The sequence below is a fragment of the Egretta garzetta genome, unplaced genomic scaffold (genome assembly GCF_000687185.1).
Source record: "Egretta garzetta isolate BGI_Z169 unplaced genomic scaffold, ASM68718v1 scaffold246, whole genome shotgun sequence".
In the NCBI taxonomy this organism is placed as follows: Eukaryota; Metazoa; Chordata; class Aves; order Pelecaniformes; family Ardeidae; genus Egretta; species Egretta garzetta.
The window spans coordinates 80,264-106,618 of NW_009259976.1; the positions used below are offsets into that span (position 1 = coordinate 80,264).

The 26,355-nt window shown below is 45.0% G+C and overlaps 1 protein-coding gene across 1 annotated transcript in view; it reads right to left on the reverse strand.

Annotated features, from left to right (window-relative positions):
• Positions 1–26,355, reverse strand: part of SLC22A23 (solute carrier family 22 member 23) — a 96,222-nt gene that overhangs the window by 32,859 nt on the left and 37,008 nt on the right. Inside the window, exon 3 of the mRNA XM_009640387.2 lies at positions 6–121. Within this exon, the coding sequence (XP_009638682.1) occupies positions 6–121 (116 nt within the window). The remainder of the gene's footprint in view (positions 1–5; positions 122–26,355) is intronic.

The following is a 26,355-nucleotide window of genomic DNA, read 5'->3' on the forward strand; positions in this document are numbered from 1 at the left end:
AGGACCTGCCAGTCCCTGCAGAGAGCAGCCAGCCCCGGCATGAGGAACTGCCCTGCCATTTCGATGAAGCTCGCCACCATGGTGATCATGAACCGGTGCCCAGGAGGACAGAGCTCTATCCCTGAAACACAGAGCACACACGAGCGCATTAGTCCCCCCCACCAGCAAAGGCTCACACAGAGCATCTCTTTATGACACTTTCAGGGAGTTAATGTCCTTCAAGGCCTTCAGCTGAAGTTATGAACAATCAAATACATCTTGTTTCTGCCTGTATTTAGGCTTCAAATACCCTAGCAGCACCAGAGAAGCCCATTAACAGCTGGCTGTGGTGCAAACAGTGTGACTTCCATACACCCACCACACCTCCTGCAGACCTGCTGTATCCTCATCCATCAGCTTTCCTTCAGTCTCTGCCTAGAGAAGCATTTTACCAAACTGAAAAGTTTTGGGGTTTTTTTTGGTGTTTTTTTTTTTTTTTTTTTTTTTTTTTGCAGGGAACATAGGGTAAAACACAACCCAAAGATTTTGGGGTGGAGCCTTTTCACAGGTCTCAGAGACGCCGCGTGCCTTTCCAGTCACTTTGCTGGGAGGCAGGGGAGCGCAGCTCTCAGCAGGACAGAGCCGCCCAGCTCATACGGGATGCCACCTGCCCACCATTTAATATGCTACGGCTCAGCCAGTTTCAAGCTGGATTTTGCTGAGTGGGTGGTTTCTGAGTTCGCTTTTTGTTTTCGCAATAGCTAATCTTGATCAACTTTCAAACAAGCCGGTCTTCCATCTGTCTTATCCTGTCCTCCATCCTTCCTTTTGCTGTGGGGCGATTTGCTACCATCAGTGGTATCATCGGTTGCCTCAGCCGCCTTGTGGCAAGTGCGTTCAGTAGATAAAAGCTTCCTTAAACCCTGTCTACCTTTCATTTAGCCCTCAGAAATGATGAATTTATCAGAATCACAGCTTAAAAAAAAAAAACATCAAAAAACACAACAAAAGAAAAATCACAGAAGAAATAGCAGAGAAATTGGACTGTCTTGTGGAAATATATTCAAACAGGGGTTTTTTGCCAGTAAGATTGCAACAGAATTCCCTATTTCATATTTCCCATTTGCCCACATTCACTTCTACAGATTAATAATTAAGCACAATAAACCTGCCACAAATGCTGTGTGGTACTTATCAGCACGCTAATACAGAAACACAGGCTCGTAAACATTCATGATATGTTGCTGTCAGCACTGTTGCTTTTCCTTGCGATGTTTCCTACAGTTGTTTTAAATCAGAATTTAACGGTCGTTAAAATTGTAATTGAAAAGCCATAAGACAATAGGAAGAGATGACAGCTGCTCCTTTCTTCACGCTCTCCTCTGTAGCTTGTTCAGCAATTATCACTGTAACGCAGATTTAAACTAGCTGACCAGGAACTAGCTTGCAGATCAAACATAGGATTAAACACCACATGCTGTTCCTCCCCCTTTCTTTTCAGCCAATGACAAAAAATATCGATGGATTTTTGCCAATACAGAAGGAAAATGTATCTGTTGTGAGGCAGCCCAAATTTTCATTAGCTTAACCACAAACACAGCAGCTTTGGAAAAGGAAGAGGGGGAAAAAAACCCCTCAAAGACTCTCACTTGCTATAAAAGCCTTTTACATTTTAATTAGAAAAACAAGATTAAAACACAGAGCTCCTTATTACATTAATATGGTTTCAATCTTACTAATGAAGTATCCCAAGCCTGGGCAATTTTTTTTTATTCTATGCAAAGAGGTCACTTCTGTTTAATTTCCCTAATCTTCAAATATAAAGTGCTTCTGTTTGTCTTTCTAAACCTTAAAGTCCCAGTTACTCACACTCCAATATTCCTTCATTAAGTACAAGGATGAGTTTGGTTGCTATAGAAACGGGAAGTCTGCATTTGATAGGTAAGGTTTTGGCATTTCAATGGCATTGCTTAGGTTAGTATCAGATAAAAAAAAATAACCAAGAGGAGAACAACTTTTATATGAAGTCAGAAAGAGGTGTCCAAATAATAAAATCATATTTTGTTAAGTCACTGGTGCATAGTATGTAACTCCATATGCAGCAGTTATTCATTTTATAGGAAGGAAATAACTTCAGAGGTTGTTTAGCATCTGTTTTCTGTTTTCTCCTCTGCATTATCACATGCATATGATCAATTTTTGCCCTTTCCTCTAAAAAAGCTGGAGAACACACAAAAAAATAATCCCTGCTGTAGGCTGGGTGAACATGACTTTCAAGTGTCATCAGCAGGCGCTCCGTGTATATGAAATACCACAGTCTTGTTGAAACGTTCCTACATATTAGGGCAGCCTACTGACTTTCCAACATCTCTCGCATCAATTTGCTATGATAAAAGATTCGGCATCGCGGCTTTTAGGAAGCATGTAGCAGTCAACCTTTCCCCACCTCTGCCCGCAGAGCCACCCACCGCAGCACTGCTGCTCCAGCCCTAGGAGAGGCACGCTGCTGATGCTCCCACCGGCGCCACCATGCACCCCGCCACAAGGCCTTGGCGGCCACGGCAATTTCCACCCCATTCACGTGATAAAAATTATGGACTTGCATGAAATTACTACGAGGCAGAGATCAGCTTTATCCACCCACAGCAAATCTAGCAAGAAAGCTCCAGCTCCCCCACTCAGTGAAAAGGTTTCCACCTCAATGATCATGTGGAGCATGGAGAATCAAGTAAACCCTTGTCATACACACAAATCATGGAAATTACCATCAGTACCAAAAACACCTGGATACATTCATTTGCTCTGCTTGGAAAATTTTGTGTGGGCAAGGAGATAGGCATGGAAAGCACTTTGCTTCCTTGCCTAGAATTTCTACTCTAGGCAGCACAGTCAGAGCAGTAGAATCAACTCACTTGCCTAATTTAGAATCGTAGAATCACAGAATTGTTTAGGTTCGAAAAGACCTTTAAGATCATCAAGTCCCAACCATTAACTTAACACTGCCATCCCACCACTAAACCATGTCCCTGAGCACCTCACCTACCGGTCTTTTAAATATCTCCAGGGATGGAGACTCAACCCCTTCCCTGGGCAGCCCGTTCCAATGCTTGACAGCCCTTCTGGTGAAAAAATTTTTCCTAATGTCCAACCTAAACCTGCTCTGGCACAACTTGAGGCCATTTCCTCTCATCTTATCACTTGTTACTTGGGAGAAGAGACCAACACCCACCTGGCTACAGCCTCCCATCAGGCAGTTGTAGAGGGCGATCAGGTCTCCCCTCAATCTCCTTTTCTCCAGGCTGAACAACCCCAGCTCCCTCAGCCGCTCCACACCAGACTTGTGCTCCAGACCCCTCACCAGCTTTGTTGCCCTTCTCTGGACACGCTCCAGCATTTCCACAAGTCCCACGCAAATTATCATATGTGCAAGTTGAAACCTGCATGCAAAGCCGTCCTGCAGTTACTTGGGCAGTGAAATCAGACAGGCGGGACAGACTTTCCCAACATCAGTAGACACCCAGTAACAGCAGGCATCAGAAATGCAGAAGCGGGACCCAGTCAATCCCAGTGGCAGAACTGCTCCACATATGCCATAGGTACAACCCAGGCTGAAGGCAGCCGCCGCACCACACGCGTGGTGCAGACCCGGGCCCTGCAGGCATCACAGACACGAGACGCTGGATGCACGGGGTTCATTGCATGGCCCACGCCTCTGGCTGGGAAATGCAGAAATGAAGTGTAGAAATCCTCCTCTCGGACCCTATCCTCTATGCCCTTCCACTACAGAAGTGAGCAAATCCATGCTCACCAGCCTCACGGCCCTCAAACCTGCCACAGGGAGAGCTGGTGTGAACTGTGCCCCTTCTTACAAGGTATTCGAGCATTTTGGGGGGTTGTTTGATGCACTCAAAGTCACCCCACTACTAACACGTGGGATGCGCAGAGACACGTTCTGGCAGGGAAGGAACAGTGCTGGGGCCAGATACGTTACTCCGTGAGTCTGCATGCAGCAATTTGTACCAGAGGTGTTGCCTGGGGCGATGAACACAGGCAGAGTAAAGGTCTATGTGCATGCATGAGCCTATGCCTGTGTGAGAGCAAGTGAGCAGGCACCAGAAGGATGGGGAGAGCACGGGTTAAAGGAGTGGCACGTGCCCAGTGTGCCAATCGCACCCTACCCGTGATTTCATTCAAGTAACAAAAGGAGGAGGAACAACGTGACCTACAGATAAGGTATCAAGATGATGAAGAACAGGACTGGAGTCATAAAATATCAAGACTATGAGAAAAAGAGAACAGAAATTCAGTAAGCTTGCCTGAGAATTATGAGGGATGAGAAAAAACAATGAAGCAAAAAACCTGTAAACATCATTAACTCCCAAAGGGTATGAAAAGCAACCCCACACTGGTTTGTTGTTGCCTGCCAAGAACAACCTCAGGGATGTGATGAGGACTCAGCAGCCACTGCCTCTTGTCCTCTGTGTCCCACAAGTGACCCTGGCCAGAGCACGTGGACATGCCTCGGTACTCGTGAGTGCACGGGTGTGAGAGCATGCATGAGTGAAATCCATCAGAGAATGAGTGTGGTTGTGTAAAATCTGCCTACTTACAGGCTTCTGGGGGCGAAAATAATAAAACCAACTTTTTCCTTCTATATAGTCTCTGAGTTATTTAGAAATCCCATGGGAAATACTTTCAAATATTAACCAAGGAAATAAGAACCATGACAGCTATATTGGCTGTTCCTAGCGACAAAGGCCAAGTTCAAGAAAAGGACTTTCAAACCAACGTTTCTGGTATACTAAGAGGACAGATTTCAAAGCAGCTCCCCCACTGCTTCATACATTGTCCTTTTTGCTTACCCCTAGCATTGCAGCAGTGGCCCTACTTGACCCTTAAGAGAACCACACACACCCCTAGGATGTGCTAAACTTCCCAGATACATGCCGAGGGAAAAGCCCCTGCTGAGGAGGGCTCTGTCCCCATGCTTCCCTCTGGAGGCAGCCTTGGAGATGTCCTGGGCTGGCTTCCCTCGCCGGTGCAGTCCTCCCCGAGCAGAAGCAGCCCTTGGGTTTCAGCAGAGTTAAGTTTCATGACGGATGCTGGCCTGAGAAAAGCTGCCTCAGATGCCAATGGACCTACACAGCTTTGAGCTTGTTCAGACTTTCTGACTGTCTAGCTTTAACAAGCAGGTTATCGGGGTACACTCTTGCACCTTAGGTGAATACAGAATGCAACAGAGGTTTCAAACTTGCAGCGTTTTCCAAACATGTCTAAAAAGAACAACAAGTAGTTTTTAGGACCAGGAAAACTATGGGCTGAAGGCAACGCTGTCACATGCAAGTCCTCCTTTGATCCACACTGCACGCTATGTGACAACAGGGGCAAGGTTAGATAAGATTTTCTTGGCAGACCAGAACAAAGGAACAACTTAAAATGAGTAATTCATTGTTATTTCCAGCCCACAGCACACCACCAGAATCGGATTGGGTAAGATCTCCCAAGCAGGTTTTGGAATACTGAAATTAATTTTCTTTAAATGGGATTCATTTTCTCTCCCTCAATCCCCCTGTGTTGCCTCCTTTGGGACTCTTGTTAGAAAGGAGGGAATGCCTGAATAAGCCTTCACAGGCAAAAGCAGCCCATTCCACAGAGCACCCGAAGCGCTGGGAGGCCCTTCAGCAAGCGCATCTGCAGTTTTGCCAAAAAGAAGTGCATATAAACATCAGTGAATTAATTCACTGCAATTATACGGTACTTAAACCAGTGCACACCATTTATATTCCCTCATCTGGAAATAGGTGTGCCTGGAAAAACCCAGAGAGAGAAGCAGAAAGGAAGATGCAGAAAGGCCATCGGTGGATGAGGTATGGCACATCTCAGGCCCGCACACATCTTTGGAGTGTCTGCAGAGCCATTAGTCCTGAAAGGTTTTGCTTTTTTTATAGTCTTTGGAAAGCTAGAAATAGCTTGCAAAAGACGACAGGGCTCTAGATTATTTCACACTAAAATCAATTGTCCCTGACAGCTGACCAAAAAGGCTGAGATTTATTGAAAAGGACAGGACTCTATCACATACCTCTGTATGGTTGGCAAAATTTAGGAAGACCCCAACACCTCTGACAGCTCAGCCGGGACGGCGCAGGGAGTTGAGAGCACCCGCTCCGCATGGGACACATGGGGCCAGAAGGGCTCATGGCTCAGCCCTGCCTTGTCGGGATGTGGGCGAGGAGGGAGCTAACAAAGAGCCTCTGCAATGCCTCGGGGGGCTCAGCCCCACCGTGTGCGGAGCTGCTCCCTCCTGCAGGAGGTTGCCACCCCTGGGCACCAGCAGAGAAAGGCATGATACAAACCACAAGTCAGACAACAGGCTGCCCACAGCAAAGGCAACTGGCACTGGTGACAAGGGGCACACGGATTTTAGACTGGAAAGCACGAGTAGCCTTTGCTAAGAGCTTCTCCTCTCCATACCACTGGGATGGAAAAAGCCCTGCGCTGCTATCATTGACAACAATTTTTCAGGCAACCTCTTCTAAAAAGAAGATGGGAAATTGAGTTAAAATTATCCACATATGCCACGGCCTGACACCTGCAATGCTGCCCTCTCCCCTTTCCAGCTGGCTCCTCTCTACCACCCTCTCTGCCTGCAGCTGTGGAAGCAGCAGTCCGGCTGGAGGAGATGGACACGTGGATGGGTGACCAGGGAGGACTACAGTAACACCGGGTTAACATCAGCTCATGTGGCCACAGAGCATGGCCCCGCATAGCCCACCTCCTCCAAACCCCACCGGGTCAGCCATCATGGCCACGAGGGGACCAAGGGCCTCGTCCCATCCTTTCTTGCTCGGTCTTACACCTGCGCACCAGTAACAAATGATTCGTTTCAGGTTTCAGAAACCTTCTCGTTTGTCTTCAAAGGCTGACATTTATTCTCATAGGATATTTGCACAAGGATTAACAGTAAATACCTTTATTTAAAGAAAAAAAAAAAAGGAAGTTGTAAGTCACTTACAAATAATATATCAAGAGGAAAAAGAGGTTAAACCACACTCCCTGAACAACTCCAGCATTCACTCACCCATCTCCAATCCCAAAACACAAAGCAATTCTTGCACCACAGCCTAAGCGCTAGCTCCAGCAGAAACCACAAGCTGACTGCTTTTTGTGCCTTTGCAGCTTTCTCTCCCCACCCGGTTTCAGCCTACGAGCCACTAAGACTGTAATTATATTTGAGTAACCCTTGGAGAAAATGGCCAGGACAAAGGACCTGAAGTCTGGGCAACTGCATTCACATGGAAAAAAATCCCCGAGGAGACAGTTTGATTCTAGATTCACATGCACAGTTTCACATTATATTAAAAAAAAAAAAGTGGTAATTTTTTTTTTAGTTTCCCCCATATTACTTTATACTCTTTAATTCCTTCCCTCTAAGGACCCCTCAAGATGTTCCCCTATCCCAAAAGGGAGGAAAACAATCAGGCTCACATGAACAAGACCCAGACTATCAATAGAGCAGAAGAAAGCTCACGTAACGCAGTTTCAGGTGTAAAATGTGGGACACCAGAAATTCCCTGTGGTGGTAGCATCCCAAAGCACTAGGGCTGTGTTCGTCTCTCAGCCCCAGCAGCTGCCCAGCTCGCTCAAGAGAAAAGCACAGGCTGTGGCCCTAAGGTAGGATTTTGCATTTGGACTCTGCTTTTCAACAGAGCACAAAAGGAAAGAGGAAAAAAATAAAAATCCCACAGCACTTAGTTTTCCAAACTGTTCAGCACTTCCAGCATATCCCACCACCGCAGTGCTCCCTGAGCTGAGCCTTTTGGCATGACAAGCTCTGTCATGGTGATCTTGAAGACTGCTGGGAGGCGCCCCTGTCCCCGCTGCTGCCACATTTCCAAATTCCCACCAAGCTCGCTCAAACCTCGGGGACCTCTTCTTCCTCCAGTACTCTCCATGGAATTCGCCCTCTGCTGTAAACAGATCATCTCGCTGGATATTCCTAGAATAACACAGCCCCCAGGCTCGCTTGTGGCTGGCTGACCAGATAAAACTGCAGCAAAAACTATTAATAAACTCCCAGACAAGCATTTATGCTTGCAGCTGGCTGGTAGGGGGAGAAGTAAATAAATTAGTTCCAGCATATCTGCTTATATACCTCAAATTCCAGGTGGTTACCAGACACAAACTTCTAAAAGCCGCCAGCCCTACCCACGAACTCTGTACACTCTCCGTCCCAATTAGCGCACTTCTGATTCAGCGCCGGCCGAAACGGCCCAGGTTAAGCCCGCACTTGCTCCCGGCTGAGTTCAGAGACGGAGCACTCTTCCTCGATCCTCTTTGCTGTCACCAGAAGTAAGGGAGGAAGCACCACGTGTAAATACAGTTTATTAGAGAACAGCAAATGAAGCAACGCACGGAAGGAAAGGTTATCACACAGTGCACAGCCAACTGCCAGCTGATGTAAACACAGGACAGAGACAGAGTGGAAGGAAAGGAAAAAATCTAATTTACTCTCTGGAGAAATCCAATCCACTGCCAAGCAAGGACAGCAGTAATAGACTAAGCCTCCAATGGCCAAGTAAGAAAAATGGGATTATTTTCCCCCAACAGCACAGCAGGTCAAAAGTTATTCTAAAATACACTTATGAAGTGACACGGGTACTCCGTCAAAGGTACTTTTCTACACATCATAGATTTGGCAGGGGAATTCTTTTCCCACCATTTATATCTAATTAACATTTCTTATGTGTGTCCAATCAGTTGCCCACGCACTGCCACAACCCGAGCTGATGGAGCCATCAGGCTGGCTCCGGGGTGGGCAGCCAGTGCGGCACCTCACCGGACACGCCGTGCCGCTCGTCATTTCCCACCAGGATAGGTACCCCACATCTGCTGGATGGAGCTATCAGACAGACAGACATCTGATCAGAATGGGTAACTTTCTTACCAAAGCTAGATCAGACGTTCATTTTGTATACAAGTACCAGGATAGTGATGCTAGGCAAAATACCTTTTAGATACACTACTGAAGCCTCCGCTGCTGTGAACACTACAACGTGCATGAAGAGGCATAGCATGGAAAAAGTACATGTGGCTATACCACTCATCCAAGATCCAGCCAAAACACAAGGCGCAGCCTTCCCTCTCTTTACTTCCCACACGCCCGACTCTCTCCTGTAAGGCACAAATGAGTATCACGTCAACCCGATTTCAGGTCTGGTATCACTCAGCTGTGTCAGGATATTTCAGGAGGAGCTCTCCTCCCAGCTACAATCAGCCTGTAGCTTACCCACGGGTGGAGTGTTTGGACCGCAGACAGGGAGCCAGCTCAGGGTCGATGCAGGGCTTTCACTCGCACCCCACGAATGCAGTTGCAGGAGCTGGGGACCACCCGGGCAAGATGCATGTGCTTCCCGGGGCCAGGCGTGCTCGCAGCAGGCAGCTGGGCAGGGCAAGGGCAAGGGGGAGCTCGGCTCCTCCAGGCACAGGAGACCCCAAGCAGGGTCTTCCTGACCACTGCGTGGGACACAGCGATGCCTGCGATCCCGCTCTGGATCCAAGCTGGCTCCCAGGGAGCATCAGCGGCAGAGGAGGGAGCATGCGCTGTTCCTCTGTTCATCCCATAGTGTCTGTATTTGATCAGTTTTACGTTGCACAAGACAAACAACATCTTACCAAACAGATGGCTGACTGCGTAAGAAACCTTTAACATAGCACGCTGCCTGCCGTTCACGAAGTGATAGAAACAAAGAAATGTTAAATCACATTTGTGGAAACTGCAGTAGCCATCTATCCTGCTTCCAGAGGAAAGCAGCATCATCTTTGCTGCTGCCACGCAGCAGCTCCCAGCCAACACTGATTTTTGATGACAGTTCCTGTATGTGAATAATGGCATTGCGAAAAAAACCCAGGAGGGCGGCCCTGGAAACCTAAACAGCAGTGACAAAGAGCCTAAGTAACTGGTAGATACAGAACACACCGATTTCAGGATAAAGATGACTTAATTTAAATGGGATTGCAACAACAGTGATGAACAAAGCTTTGCCATGAGACAAGCGCTCATATATGTTAACTGGTATCTATAAAAAAAAAAAAAAAAAAAAAAAAAGAATCTTCCAAATCTGGTCTATAACTTCCTCCTCCTCCATTAACAGACTCTCCAAACCCATGTCACTGTTTGCTTTTTTTTTTGCACAAAATGAAGATTGTGTAGAAAGTTATTGGATTCTTCCTTGTTCCAAATAGGTGGCTTACTCTAAATGAAATGCAGAAGCGATCACAGGAATATTTTGCAAATGGAACACCTCTGCTGTTCACAACAGCTGGCCCCTTTGCTCTTGGCAGGATCTAAATCACAACTGGCATCTTTTTGACAGGAATGAATGAGAGCAGCTGCAACAAAAACCGGTGTGAGAGGTATCAGAGGAGCTCATTTTCTTTGATGCTTCAGATGAAAGGGTTCTGCATTTGTATTTGTTAGCAAATTTCTAACAATATTGTAGCCACTTAAAATAAGAACAGAGAAGACCTTCAATAGCCACAAATCTGCATTGCAATCTCTTAATTAACCAAGTGGCAAATAATATTCCAGCAGCAGCTATTTCTAAATCTCAGTCTGCAACCACATGACAGGTGATGGCCCTCAAAAAGGCGAGAACAAAGAAATAGCAGCCTAACACCTTGCTTCAGGTTTATTAAGCGTTTCCCAGCTCTCTGAGGCAGCAGGGTAGCGAGGGGCAGCCTCTCTCTCCGTGAGCACTGATCCCATGTGAGATGCTGCTGCAAGCAGGAGTTTTTCACTATTACTGTCATGCTGTTGGATGAACGAGTAAATGCACCAAGCCCCAGATCTGAGGATATTCCCAGCAGAATTGCATACTGCTAGCAAGAATTTGACATGGGAGCCCTGGAGCTGTTTGAAGCCTAGCTTACCAAGCAGAAAAGACAAGCACAGAGGAAACCTTTAAATGCGTGGCCAAGAAACGATTTCAGTGCTCCCCAGGTCTTCATAAAGCGCCACCTGCCCTGCATGCCCTCCCTTGGACCGATGAAGGACAGCTTGTCTGAAGCACCACACACCGGAGGCACAACCCCTGGAAAGCACCTTGCTCCTTCAGCTTGTGCAAACTTAATAACAAGCCCTCCAAATGCTTACGCACAGAGTCTAAGCAAACATTTGGGTGGGTGGTTATTAAACTCACATGAATACAGCCGTAAACCCATACGCACACATGTGTATAAACATACACACACATATGTATGGATATATGTGTGTGTGTTTATGTATATATAATTGTAAAGGCAAAAGCCCTTCCCTGACCCCCTCTGATGTCAAAAGCAATCAGCAGAAATTTGGGTGATGCCCTGAAGAATCCCGTGCCGTTTCAGAGGACCCGAATTGCTCAGGTGGCATCACCAGCATCAGGGAGAGCCCACAATACCACAGCACTGGCTGAAAGCACGAACCAAGGGCCGGCAGACATGCAGGTGACTTAATCAAAACCAATTAGTAAGCATGCTTGTGAAAGGCTGTCACACATTTGGCCCCTGGGGCATCCTTGTTTTTAAAGATTTATGCCAGGCACTCTGGATAGGTGTTTCATGAACACGGAAAGTGGAGCTTGGGAGATTCAGAGCCCATAAGCCATTATATTTTGGGTGCGTCCCCTGGAGAAGGAAGTGCTGCTCAAACTAATGGGGCGACTTTTGCACTGATTGTCCTCTGTCTCTGGGATTCAGCGTCAAAGCTGATGTGGGTCTGGGGAAGGCAAAGGCAGGCAGGCAGAATGGGAATGCCCACGTGAGGAGCGAGGACCGCACCGACCAGTGCACGCAACCTCTGCACCAGCATTGGCACGAGTAGAATGGCCCCTGGTGGAGTCTCCCCTAATATTAAACCTATGATGATACAAAAAGAAAAATGAGGCTGTGGTAGCATATGGGTGGTGAGAAAACTCCTTTTGATACAAAAGCAGCCAAAGTTAGAAGAAGTACAGGTATTGTTTTACCTCTTCCATTTCCCAGTCAGCTTTTATATTCCAAGTAACATTCCCATAAAGGAGGAAAAAAAAAAATATATTCTAGGGGAAAAAGGAAAGACCAGTGAATATTTCCTTTCAGTCAACTGATTTTAAAGTGAAAAAGATATGACATCCAACCTTGGGAAAAAAAACCTGCTTCCTGAATCTATTGAAGTTATCGTAATTTCCATATAAATTGCTGTGCTAAGGATGTCAATGCAACACCGAACCAGACCACCCAAAAACATCCACTGGGATTTGAAGTTTTCCCAGGATCATCCCAGAAAAATGGATGAGTCTGTTCAAGAGTATCTCATCGCCGAGAAGAATATGTAGCTTTACAAGGGTAAAATACTAATATATCCTAATAAAACTGTGGTAAGAGCTAAATACTGCTGCTGAATGGATGGAAAACCTCCTACTGCTTTGCAATAACTTTGAAAAAGAGAAAGCTCGTGTTTCTTAATATCCTCCTTCCGTGGAAGCTAGCAAGTAGGCTGGGAATACACCGATCTCGCCGAGCAGAAGCCATCCTCCCGTGGAGGATGCTCGCTTTTCTCCAGTGAAAGACCTCTTTCAAGAAAACTCCTGCCACTTACAGAAGAGTTCAAAGATGGCAACACTCACTGATTTGTTCCAAATAAAACCAGAACGAATTGCTGAGCTAATTAGCAACACAGCATTAAAAGGAAACTGAGCTCCTTGGACGGAATCCAGCTGCAGTTCATACAAGGGGATTTCACTTGTTCCGATTACAACATTAGTAAACTTTGCACACATCACAACTACAGCTAAAATTGTGAAGACACTTACATGCCCCTGGGAGATGAACGACTCATAACCTTTTCTTACCAATTCTTAAGTATTTTTCTGCACGATTCTCTAAAGATTCACATGGTAGTTCCTATTGAGTAGTGCTCCACTGTACCTGTGATGGTGCAAAGTCAAAGACAAAATCTGTGGGCAGAGGCAATGCTGCCTAGGACGCCAGCTGGCAGAGCCTGGGGTAGACCTCACCTTGCCTAGGTATGGCCAAGCTGCGCTCTTAAGGTCAGGGGATTTTTGGGAGGTTGTCTCTTCAGTAAGTCCTAGTACTTACTTTGATGACAAATGCATGCAGAAAGCAGTTTTTCCATTAAGATAATAATATTTTTGTTTGTGCAACAATACTTAAATTGCTTATTAGTACAGAAATGACAACATGACTTTTACGTGCTTCTTTCTATGCATGCAATACCAGAGGAGCAAGGCACGTGGCATTAGATTTCCCCTGCTCAGGAAACAGCTTCAGGTATGTCAGAAAAATCTCCCATATTTACCTCCCTTTTGTAGCAAAAGAGAAAAATGCCTAGGGGGTGGGAGAGCGAGGAAGTGTGGCAGAAAGGAGATGGTGGCCGTGGAGGGGGACACACACACCAAATCATAGACTGACTGTCCCCAGCCCATCATATCAGATTTCCTTCCCACACTGAGCTATGCACAAATCGCTCCATTGCTCAACACAACAGAAATAATTCAGTTACTGATTCCAAATCTTCCTTTGGGTCTTCTTGAAGAGCCAGTAAGGAGATAAGAAAGAAAGGGCTGAACTGGAAAGGTACGAGAGCTGAGCTCAGTTTTCAGCTCAAACACTGATTTGCTTTGTAACCCTGTTCAACCACCTAAAGGAACATGGTAAACTAAACAACGATTCCCATCCATGAGAAAAATGTTGGGTGATGGGGGAAAGAAAAAGGCTCTGTGGCTGATTCTGCCTTTCCTGGTGTGACAAGGGGTCCTCAGCACCCCCACCCAGGGCTTGGACACCAGCTCATCCCCAGGGCAAGTCCCCGTACCTGCCGGCACGCAGCAAACCGGAGAGCACCACAGGTACACATCCCCTCCAGCACGAGGACCACAGAAATCCCTTGGGGACTCAACCACCTACCAGCCACGCACGCAACAGAGGAGGGCACGTGCTCCTTGACTTCAGAGCAGCACCAGGCACGCACAGCAGGCACGGGGCTCAGGGGGAGAGCGTCCCTGGGGAAGGAGGTCAAAGCCCTTCCCCAGACCATTCACCTCACAAACCTACAAGCTGTTGCCTCAAGAGCGTGCGGGAACAAGGAGGAACTGATGTCTGGCTTCAGATGTATCTTTCAAGCTGCACAGTCCAATTAGGAAAACCACCTTGTACCTAACATCCAGATTTTACCAAGTTACCAATTAAAGAATTATATCCAAAAGGCATTCTGGTTTACAGGGGAACTAAGAATAACTACATCTGTTAGATCTGTTCTTACTGAAAAAAAGTGCAGGCATAATTTGAGAAAAAAAAAATTAATGTCCACTTACATTTATATGTGTTTACAGAAGCAGAGAAAACTGCTCCTCTGTCTTGCTGAGTGATGTTTCTAATCAAAATTTTAAGAAAAAAAAATTAAAGACATTTGGAAGTGCTGTAAACCCTTCAGCTCCGAAAGACAGGCAGAGAGAGCTGCCAAAGAACAGTCATATTTATTATACTGAACTCTGGTGTTTGCTCAATGAAGGATAAAGCTCAGAGGGCTATATAATTGGGGATCTGGAATTCCCAGCCAAGGGCAAAAATAAATAAGTAAAAGAGGAAGAGTAACATGAGAGAGTGATAAAAATAAAGAACAAAACTGTTCAGAACTATAGGTCCTAAAAACAAAATAAAATAAATTATAAGTTACAAACCAAAAAGCTTCCATCGTGTATCTAAGAGGAATAGGTATATTATGCCATTTAGGAACTAGAGTAAGAAAAACAGCCTTATTATTTTTCTTTTTAGTTTTCTCAATTCAAAGTGCAGTCATAAAAGGAAAAGACCTTTGCTTCAGGTTTGACTGAGGGATTGGAGGAACTGAGATTTGAGGATCGCAGATTTGAGCTAAAGAAACGATGCCCCTGGGTCCCACCTGGAGAGCCTGCCCCAGGGGCGACCATGGCTGCGCTGAGCTCTGCCCATGCCCCCCACCACGGAGCAGCCAGACCCCAGGAGAAAACCCCTGCATGAGGCTGTTGGGAGCCTCTCTACCCACCCCTAGCCTGTTTGCACAACTCTTCCAGTCATAGGGAAGGCTTAATAGCTGTTTTCTCATCTGAAAAAAGGGGTAGAGCTGGAAATCCTGGAAAACTGGGAATTGAGGCTGGAGCCACCAGGCGCTGGGGCTGCTCTGGGTGGTTCCAGACTGATGGGGGGACGTGCTCACTGCGGGTGGGAAAGCAGCTCACACCAGCAAGCGCCCTCCTGCAGCACTGCCCGCCCCACCACAAAACACCGGCCTCGTCCGGGGGCAAGTTTATGCTCAGGTTTTTAAGAACAGGAGCTCCTGTTATTGTCTATTTCCTTACTTTAACAGATCTTCCTATATAACAAGTGGAAATTCCACAAAATCACCCCATAAACAGCAATTCACTTAAGCCATTCCTTCAGTCACTTCCTCACATTTATAATTTAGCCAGATGTTTCACACAAAAGGAGGAATGCCATTCCTACCAAGAGTAAGAATAGGCAGAAGTAAACAACCCCCCCCACAACTTTTCTAAATAAACCGGCTTCCTTTCCAGCTCTTACCCAAAGGAGAGGAAACACCGGGTGTTCACAAACGCCAGGAGACCCAACACCCTGACCCGCTTGCAGGTCAGTGAGGTGCCACGCATCTGCTAACGCATGAAAAAAACCCCCAGCACCTACAATCACCATTTCAGTGGAAAAACCTCCGTTCAGGGTAAGCCAGGGCCACAGACTGGGTATGTGCTGAGTTCATCTATCACACACAAAATCACCCTCATGACGACTCCTTTCTGTGTCCATGCACCAAAAAAAATGCAAAGTTAATTTTTTTAGCACGTAAAACCCGACACTGTTATTTTTATCTTTTATTTCTCATAATGATTTTTTGTGTTGCTTGGGATATCTGTCTCTGTTTACAGACATGCCTGAATGGGTCAGAATTTGCCTGTGAAAGAAACATGGGACTCTGCAAGTCCTCACTTTAACCCAGGAAAAGATGCCCATCAGTCGGGGTATATAGGTAATATCTGTGAGTGAAGAACCAGCACCACAGGCTTCTCTTATCTTGCGATTTCTCCTGGTTTAATTTGAGTTGCTGTTAAGTGCCCTGCTACCAGCAAGAGATTTTTTCAGTTGTTATTTGCATAAATAACCTTAGGAAATGGATGTCATTCTAGGTTATACATTCAGCTTACTTAGAAATGTGAGGGAATGACTGAAGAAAAATGGTCTTCCCTTGCCGAGGTTGAAGGTCTGCTTGCGGGTCCTCAGGAAACAGCTCTGCCCCAGTTGCATTTTCCAGCATTTGATGCCTGAGGGTACGTTGCCAGCAAATACAGAGAATGGGTGCTCCGACAGCAGACAACCAACCTCCAACAGTTTCATTACCGGTAACGGGTTTCCCTTGCCCCAAAATCCAGACAACACACACCTGCAGCTTCACCTACCTGGAATTAAACCATGGGTATAAGCTTCACCCGGAGGTGGTTTTTCTTTTAACCTGGCCAGAAGCTGTTGCTCAGAGCACTTCGCATCTGACACTGTAAAGCTATAAATAACACACCCACATCACATCTATGTACTCACATGCATTTGATTAAAACAAACTCATCTAAAAGACAGGCCACCTTTGAAATGGAAACAAATGGATAGAGGAAGGCTGAGGATTTAAAAGGCTGAGAATTGCTGGGCTAGTCATTGTCAGGCCGCCATCTCCATTGCTGTGCTGGTGTCACCAGCAATGTTTCTGCATAATCACATAAACAAAAAATCAAAGCAAAAGCAAATTACAATTTTTTTTTTGGGCGGGGTGGGGGAATTGAGGGAGGGATTGAGAACAACACAGAAATTTAGTAATAATCATCATCATCATCATCATTCCAACACCTAGGTATAAGCCTAACCACATTAATACAGTCACTTATAGCTGACAGAAAGTGATATGGAAGCTCCAAAAAGGGCAAGACAAACATGGGTAGCGCAGGTAGCACACTGGAACCAGGCAAACCAGCAGCCCCTGCCTCGCTCAGCCCCGTGTGGTGTGGGGCGGGCAGCACGGTTCACTAGCAGGCTGGCCAGGAGACTGCTAAGCTTTGGCACTCATGGCCTTCCTCCCTTTCTGGGAACTCAATTTGTAGCCCATTTCTAAACTCCAGATAGGAGAAATTGGAAACGCTGATATAAACATAATCTTCAGGTTTATAGGCAGCAGAGCTTGGGTTTTAATATTGACCTGGCTGACTGGCAAAGAAGCATCTACAAACAGCAAAGAAGATCAAGATCTGAAGTGTGGTAGCGCCTTCCCTTCCAAATCCTTCTTCAAAACAGGAAAACTCCCCAGTGCAGTTCACTGCACGGAGCAGAGCAGGGAGCAAAAAATATCCAAGTTCTGTGTGAAGAAAAAAAAAAAATAGGTAGGCATGCGAGGCTTGCACTGATTTATTACTGGCTCATCAGTAGCTAACATATAAAATCAACTATAAAAGCAACAGCTATAAAATATTTTTCATTTTAACAGTCACTGCACACTCTTCCTACCTAGAAGATACAAAGATTCAAAGCTGATTTTTCAATTTGAACAAGTGCCTGCACAGGCATAACAAAAAGGGAAAAAAATTAAGGAGGGGAAAAAAATAGAAAGAAAACCACACCTACTTTTTGGTATTCTCTCCCTTACCTAGACATGAATAACATAACAGGGGTCCCTGTATTCAAGTACAGGTCCTAAACACATAAACTCTAAGCTTCATTTTTTGGGAAACCAAATTTAAATAATTTGAAGATGCATGTAAAAAGTGTAACAGTGTTTGGAATTGACAATAATAAGAACATCCTGCTGCCTAAATATTGCGTATCTACACCAAGCTATTTATATCACATTTAGAGCTCTAGGCCTAACTATTAATTTTCATTAATTAATCACACCAGATTCAATTGCCTATTAAAAGGACCTTCCCTTTTTCTCGGTAGTCAATTATTCATTAACCTCCTAGAAACATTCGTAGAAGGCACAATTTATTTCAGGAAAGAATAGGAAATTGTCATTATAAAGACATCTGAATTTAATATTTCTTTATGACCGAAACAGAACAGTAGGCAACGGAGCACTTAACTGGCCAACATCAGAAGAAGCTTCAGAAGAATTGTTTTGGACATTAATTGTTGATATTGAAAGAGCCATGTGATCACAGCATCAACATTTTCAGCTAACGAGGGTATTCCCAGCAGAAAGAGAGCCTAACGTTAAAAGCACTCCTGCAGGGGGTGAAACAAGCCACCCTAGACCCTGCGCTTCAGCTATGCTTCCACTTAGCGACTGACCACGCCACTTCCACTTCAGCAAAACCTGCTTATCTTAAAGTAGTCAGATAGACAGTTTTACTATTGGAAGCATTGTCACGCGTAACAGACGAGGCTTAATTAAAACAAGAATATAATGTAGAGACAACCACCCTAAGAACCTGCTTCTCTTGATTATACCTTGCACCAACAGAGATTTCACACCAAACAGCAGAAGGTTCCAGCCTCTTCCTTCCATGGTTTCACACATAAACCACTAAATGACTGCTCCCTATATGCTGCTGTATATGCAGTCAGTTAATACTTATCCATATTTACACTGCCTAGCTCTTATCACCACGGGATCCTAACACAAAAAAGTACTTGTCTCTCAAAATACGCAGCAGTCACTTCACGTTTGCTCACGGGTTGTCAGCTCCTGGGACAAGATAGAGCAGCTTTGTAGAAATCCACGGCAATACTTTACTACAGCTCAAGAAACCAGCAAATTTAAAAAAAAAAAAAAAAAAAAAAGGTAAAAAAATCCATGCTTAGAAATAAGATGGGGACTTTACCTAGATAGGATGCGATTTGTAATGCTCTTTCACCGTGAAGTGACATGAGTTTCTCTTTAACATCTTGCCAGAAAGGTGGTGGGCTGGGGGAAAAAATGCTTCATCTTTATCTCCTCCTGACCTTCTTGTCTCAAGCAGGGCAACTGCAACTGGCCCATGGATTTTTGGAAGTGATTTGTAATGCTTCAGGCAAAGGGGAAACCACGCTTGCTTCAGCATCCCGTAAGTATCACGACACAGCTGGCATCCATTGCAGTCACCCTCCAGCAACCAGCCTAATTAAAAATACCCAGTTTCTGGAAGATTTACAACAGCTGAAGCAAGTTTTCTGAAGTTTGGTTGGTTAAAAGTTGATAGCAACAAGGCATATTTGAGACACACTTTCATTCTGAATTTGATAGAACTAAAATACCATATTGATTAAAAGCATGGCTGAAAACAGCCAACTGCAAAATGCTCTGGGGTGTGATTAACACCTTGCACTCACCAGTGCCATTCGCTGCTGGGACACCCACACTGTTTGATCCCCTTTTCTGGAAAGTGGAGTTAATTTCTCCCCCTTACATGAACCCCTCCCCTCATCCAAATTTTTTTGCAGGGAGAAAAGCAATGCATTGTCACATTGAAGAGGTGGTTTGGTGTTTTATTTGTGTGGTTTCTCTTGTTTTAAATAAAAACACGCACAAAACTGCTACATACTTTAAGCAATGAAAAGGCAGAGCAGAAGCTGTCAGCCACCAGCAAGGGGGTTGTGGTCCTTCCAGCAAGCCCACGTGTTTGACAGCACTTTGCACACGCTGGATCTGACTGTGGCTCACTTGGAAGAAGCCTTGCATGCCCACAGGGCAAAACCAGCATCCCTCTGGCATGGTGGTGTGTAAGGATGTTTGCACTGACACCAGCACGCTCGGGGCCCTCATACCTTCCCCAGGTCCTGGGGCTGCTTCAACACTAGGCAGGCGGTAGTGGTTGCAGCTGACTGGGAGCAGGAGGCGAAAATGGGAGAGCAGGGATGGGAGGAGGTTGGCAGCAATCAGAGGCACCTCCTCTTATTAAAAAGTGAAAAACAAACACCAGAGACGGGGGCTGACGCTGCCATGCCACGTATTGCAGCCAGTTTCAACAGCGAGCTGTCAAGTTATGCCAAGAAGATTCAAGGCGCCAAACTTTCTGTAACACATGGCACGTGTCTGAGTCCCAACCAGCATATTCACCACCACGAAGGAACTATGGATTTGGTGTTGGATGGCCATGCAGCCCTGGGGAATGACATTTGTCACTGGAACGCTGCTGGCATAGCAGGGGAGACGCTCCTGTGCATGAAATACCAAATGATCCTCAACACACTCCTTGGCAGGTGAGCAACCAAAGCACTGAATTTCCGAGTACACATGCAAATTAGATGAGGTGGGGGTAGGTCTGGTTTTTATAATGCTTCAGATAACTAATAATGTCTGCAAGTGTTACAGGAGATTTTTAGATGAAGCACTTTATAAAAAAAAAAAAAATCCACGGGGTCATGGGAGAGTCTTCTATTACAGTACCGGTACTTTCCACACATGTTATTGCTTGAATTACAATTGATCCCTATAATAAGGCATACACTGAAGCATATGAAGACCCAAAGGCCAAGACCTAATGCACTTTATATAGGATTAGAATTTGCAAAGCTGTGGCTAGAAAGTTAGGTTCTCTGTCACTGCAGTGTGTTCCCCACAAGAAGCTTGCTACAAAGTGCTGTACGAGCTCCAAACGCGTACGTCTGTGTTGGAGCGAACATAACACCCCGGGATACTGAGGGGCTTAATGTCTTTGGAATGAAACAAGGAGAGGCAATAGAGAAATAATGTCTTAGAACATTTACAATGCTGGCAACAAAGCAGATTTCCCTATCTTGTATTAGAGAACAAGCACACACCAATCTGTGGTGTTACGTACTTAGTACTGTGGGCCAAATCTGCTCCTAATCCAAAGGGATAGAGTTGAGGCTTAATAAATAATCCCCCCAAAATGAGCAGCCTGACCTCCCCTCCTTCCCTCTTCCTATTTTATTCAGCATTAGCTATTATGTGAACACTATGTTGAAACGCTTCAGTGGCCACCATCAGAGGCTTCTGAGAGGGCACAAAGTCCCCTTTGCATTGGGATAGCTCTTTCAGAGGGGAAGGTCTTCCGCTCTTAAATCTCATCAGCACACACAGGCAAGTGACTAACCCAAAGTGAAAGTTTGGAGAAGAGTAATTTCTCCCTCAGGAACCAGATGGAGGATGTCTTCAGCATGCATGGGAAATCAAGGAACACAACCACTGTGAAGGAATTAAGACATTTCCCTTCCTAAGGGGCATCCTTGGAGACGCTACCCCAAAATACACGATTTGCCCATTTTATTGGTGCAGCCCGGCTTATTTCTAAAACCAGGTGGCGTACCAGGTCCCTGCACAGAGCTGAGCCACGGAGCGAACAAAGTTGAGCCATCCTCCTTCAGAGAGCAGAGCCTTCCCTTCCAAAGGTGCTGCACCCCAAGCAGCCTGGTGCCCAGCTCCTTCCCACAGCCAAACGCCATCCGCCCCAGACATTTCTTGCTTCTGTTACATTTAAATGGAGCGGAGCTCTGCACAGACTTACCTACCAGCCTTTGTGCCATTTTTATAGCTATGGCTAAGTTGTTCTCAGGTTCTGGAAACACTTGGATCTCCACTGCATCTGCAAGGCAGACCTGCGCTCTGATGATTGAGCTGCTTTTACACGATGGCTAAAGCCTGCTGAAATCTCGAAGTGCACTTAAGTAAGCTGATGGTGCCGCAGTAACCTTTGACTTTGCAGTTTCATTCAGACATCAAAAAAAAATATCAAGGAACTGTTAAACAAGAAATGGGAACAACACTTAAGATTGAGACCTCTTTGGGTTTTTTTCCCCCCACCAGAGAAATTCAACTGTATTGGGTTGAGCAGCATAGAGTTGTGCTTTCTATTGGTATGTAGAAAGAGGTTGATAACACACCAATGTTTTGGCTACTGCTGAGCAGTGCTTGAACAGCATCAAGGCTGTGCCTCCAATATCCCCCCCCACACACATCTGTGGGCTGGAAGGGGGCAAGATCTTAGGAGGGGATGTAGCCAAGACACCTGACCCAAACCAACCAAAGGGATATTCCATACCATGTGATGTCAGCTTAGGTACAAAAACTAAGGGAAAACGAAGAGGAGGGGGGACATTTGTCTTCTGCGACGTTTTGTCTTCGGGAAGGAAAAACTATGTATACTGAAGCCCTGCTTCCCAGGAAGTGGCTGGACATGGCCTGCTAATGGGAAGTAGAGAATAAAATCTTGTTTTCTTTCCTTTTGCTACTGTGCGCGGCCTTTGCTTTTGCTTTTTTTTCCCCTTTATTAAACTGCCTTTATCTCGACCCACGAGTCCTTTGATTTACTTTTCTCTCCTCTGTCCGGTTAGAGGGGAGTGATAGAGCGGCTTTGGTGGGCCCCTGGCATCCAGCCAGGGTCAAACCACCACATCAACTCATAAAAAATTAAAAAAAATTCATATCCCTTCTTCCTAAATCACTGTTCCTCCTTCCCCCACTGGGTGCAACCCACCCACACAGATATACGCTGACCTTTCTTGTTCCCAAACTCCTGACAGAGGAACTGTGCCAGTCTCCCTGCAACCACCACCCAGATACGCAGTCTTCCCTGATAGGAGCACTACCTCATGCCACAGGCATCAGATAGGGAATAAAGATAAATTTAGAAAGTCAAATGCATTAGAAGATGTGTTTGGTGCTGCTTTCCCTCACCCCTGAGCCACCCAGGCGTTTCCGAGAGGGGGTGAGAGATGCTCCTTCTTACGCGACCAGCAGTTTCTGAAAGGCTTTAGTTCTAACCTGCTGACAGGTTAAGTGCATCGCAAAGATACCAGGCACCCCAAGAAAACCTCGCCTTGTTTTCGGACATACCCCCTGCTAATTAGTTTTTATTTCCAATACTGCAGTGCAACACATAGGACCAGCCTTCCTTTCTAGAAAACCTGTTTCAAGTGTGTTGCTTTTCACCTGGGGATAGCTCAGGTATGACAGTTACCCAATTTTTATTTTAAGAAAAGGTTAACAACAAAAGCAAGAGCTTCTGGGGTGGGTAGTGGCTTAGGGAGCGAGGAGGAACCCTTCAAATCCAAATCACACTTTTGTGCACTTCTACAGCTAGAATTAAATCAGACTCATTCAAATCCCTTAATCAAATCTTTTTAATTCTACATTTGAAATCACAATATGGTTACCATAAATTAAATTAATTCTAAAAAAATTAAATCAAAATGAATTCAAAACAGCATTCAAGCAAACAATGATTTGCCGTCAAAGCTTTAAAGAGAATCAGACACTGACTGTGCAGAAATCACTGACTGAATGCTCTGAAACAAGAGTTTGCAGAAGGTCCAACTCGGCTTTTGACAACTACACTTTTTCCCAAATGGGCAAAAAATATTTTGTAAATTTAAGTTTGCTTAAATTAACCTGTTACCATGGGCTTTGAACTTGCCACTGAAAGCAAGCTGTGGGAGTGGGGAAGTTTCAGGATGCAGAAAGCTTATTCTGCTCTTCCCTCTGGAATCCACTATGTTATCTACTGTAACATCTAAAATCTTGAAGGACGTGGTGACCAGAAACAAGAAGCCACAATTCTTCCTTTGTTTAATGACATTGGGTCGCTTTAAAGATCAAAACCATATTTTGGTAAACTTCTATTTTGCTCAAACAGAAGAGCATTTTGAACAAGCTTGTATTTTACTAATAATTAGTCTTTAAACAATGTTGGTGTTTTTTAATTCCATTTTCCATCCAAGTGCAGCTTGGCACAAACCACAAGGAAAAAACAACCATCAGTCAGGGATCTGAGCAAGCGTACACTCAACCCTACAACTGCTTCAGTGAGCATGTGTACACATACAGCATGCACCCATCCAGTTCTCCAGGAGTAGTGCCAAATGAATGTGAAAACTATATTTAATTACAAGTCAACACATGTGAATTACTACCAGCCAGTGGTCACCTACTTCCCTTTTGAAAAGCATCCTGAATAATTAAGTTCTGACTTTAAGCTAGGGTTTCAGCCTTGCTGTCTGAAGGCAAGAACATGAAATCTGTAACCAGCTCCTTATGTTCTCCCTTTCGAATACCTTGTCTCCTTTAATATGTGATCCAAAATTGGGATTCAGAGTCAGCAGCAGGAACCACCTCTTGCACTGACTAGGAGACTCATCGCAATTCTGTGCATTACGTGAAGCAATCTGCCTCCTCCAGTTCCCCGCTTTCCCACCAACTATTTCTTGTCCTCCCGGCTGACAGACAAAAGGTTCAACATGTTTTGCATTTTAAAGCTGCCCTGCCCACCCTTCCACTACAGATACAGGAAGGTTTTCTGGCTCAAAGATGTTGATGGGTTGTCACTAGCTATGTTAAACGTCAATAGAGCCTTTAGAGCTTGCTTCATTCAGCTAGCAAAGCCTTAGACTTGGTGCTAAGTTAAAAAAAAAAACCCACAAAAATAAATGCATCAACAACACAGTCAGGTATGCAGAAACAGTCACAGTTTAAAGTAGCCACCCAAGTCCAATGCTGGAAAAGACTGGGACGACACTGTCCAAAGCAGGACAGTAATACCTGACCTGCACTAACAGTGGCAGACAGACAATAACTGATCGAGGTCTGCTAAGGAAAATAAAATAAAATAGCCTTAATATGCTTTCGTGCATGAAAAGGAGAACCATCAGAGCGAATCTGTACTGAATAAACCTATCAACCCACACAGTTGCAGAGTGCCTCTGACCCCACAAAAAACATCTTAAATCCAGATTTACTGCATTGCAAAACCACATCCGTAATATTCTGGCACACTGTAACCATATTTTGCTGATGTCAGTTTTGTGAGAAAAAGAGCTGTGCGGCTATGGGGTGGTGGGAGGCGGCCAGACCACTGCAATAACTTCCCAAATTTTCTAATAGTGGAAAAGCTCTTCCTCAATTAAGCTGGGGGGAGTGAGGGGCTATTTATTTTACTGCTTTGGCATTCAATGTTTGGAGATGTAGGAAAGACAATGCTCAGAAACGACGACTCTGTACGAAGCTCTTAACCTGGATTAAAGAAAAAAAGGAAAAGGCTCTTGCATTTCAGAAGCAAAAATTGACAGCGCACAGCTAAAGACACAAAAAACCAAGCCAACAGGTAAAACGCATTTATAGAGCAAATGATACTTTGGTCAGGGAGATTAGATGAGTGTATTTAAATGCACTTAATTTAAATTCACTTGTGTGGGGGTTCACTACAGTTCCTCTCTTTAAATATATCCCTAAGTAGATTAATTCCATTTCCCAACACAGAGTCTTATTGCCAGGCACGTAAATTCAGCTGGGTTTGATGATCACAGACACACTCTTCTTATCCTAATCTTTATGGGGAAGTCCAAAGACTAAAGCACTATATACAAGAATTTGCATACCCTCACAAACGGGCTCTTTCCAGCCTATTCCAAAGAACAAATACAAGGGAACCAATGCATTTGCATTTGTGTTGGTTTGGTTTTGACCTTCTGACAAGTGACAATTTCAGACAAATGAATAAGCCAGATGCACATCAGTAAAAATCTGAAATTCAGAGATTTCTACAAACTACTCAGCTTCCTTCCCAGCAGGAGAGATATCCCAACAGAGTTGTCAGAAATCTCAAGAACAGCAATGGTTCAAGGATTTCCTTGTTCTCCTAGTCTGTGTGTTACACTTAACTGAAAACTCTTCCTCTAACTGCAGATATGTCTTGGTCTGAATCAACAAACCAGAAAAGCAATAGCCCAAACTTCCCCGGGGGGCCACTGCTCTGGACTTCTCCACTACAATCTAACATAATGTCTTTGTTCACGTATGAAGTCCACCGCTCTTTTCGGATTGTTTCTGTTGCAGGTAACTTCAGAGAACTGAAGCAAGTTCAAGAAATCCTGGTCCTCCCACACAAGGCCTTTCTGTTATCAAGTGTTCCCTGTTAGCAACTGGATGGAAGATGTTTTTGTCTAAACTGTCTCCCCATCCCTCCTCCCTGCCTTGCCTCTCCTTACCCCTCACCCAGCTGGAAGCACGTCCTCCTCATTACCATCAATTACAAACACGTATCTATTACAAACACGTATGTATTACACATCAGTTTGAAGACACTGCGAAGACTTTGTCTACAAAATGCAGAGACTTTTGGTTTAGTGGTGGGATGGCAGTGTTAGGTTAACGGTTGGACTTGATGAACTTAAAGGTCTTTTCCAACCTAAACGATTCTATGATTTTATGACTTCTAGGTCTACAGAAACACCTGTGTGAGAAGCAGCGGTCTCCACTCCGGACACTGCTCCACCAACAGCAATCTCCAAAGCTGCTTTACCAAACAGCATTTTTACTTCACCTCACAGAACCATCCCCAACCCCTTCAGAGCAATGTGGAAAGAAGCTGCAGC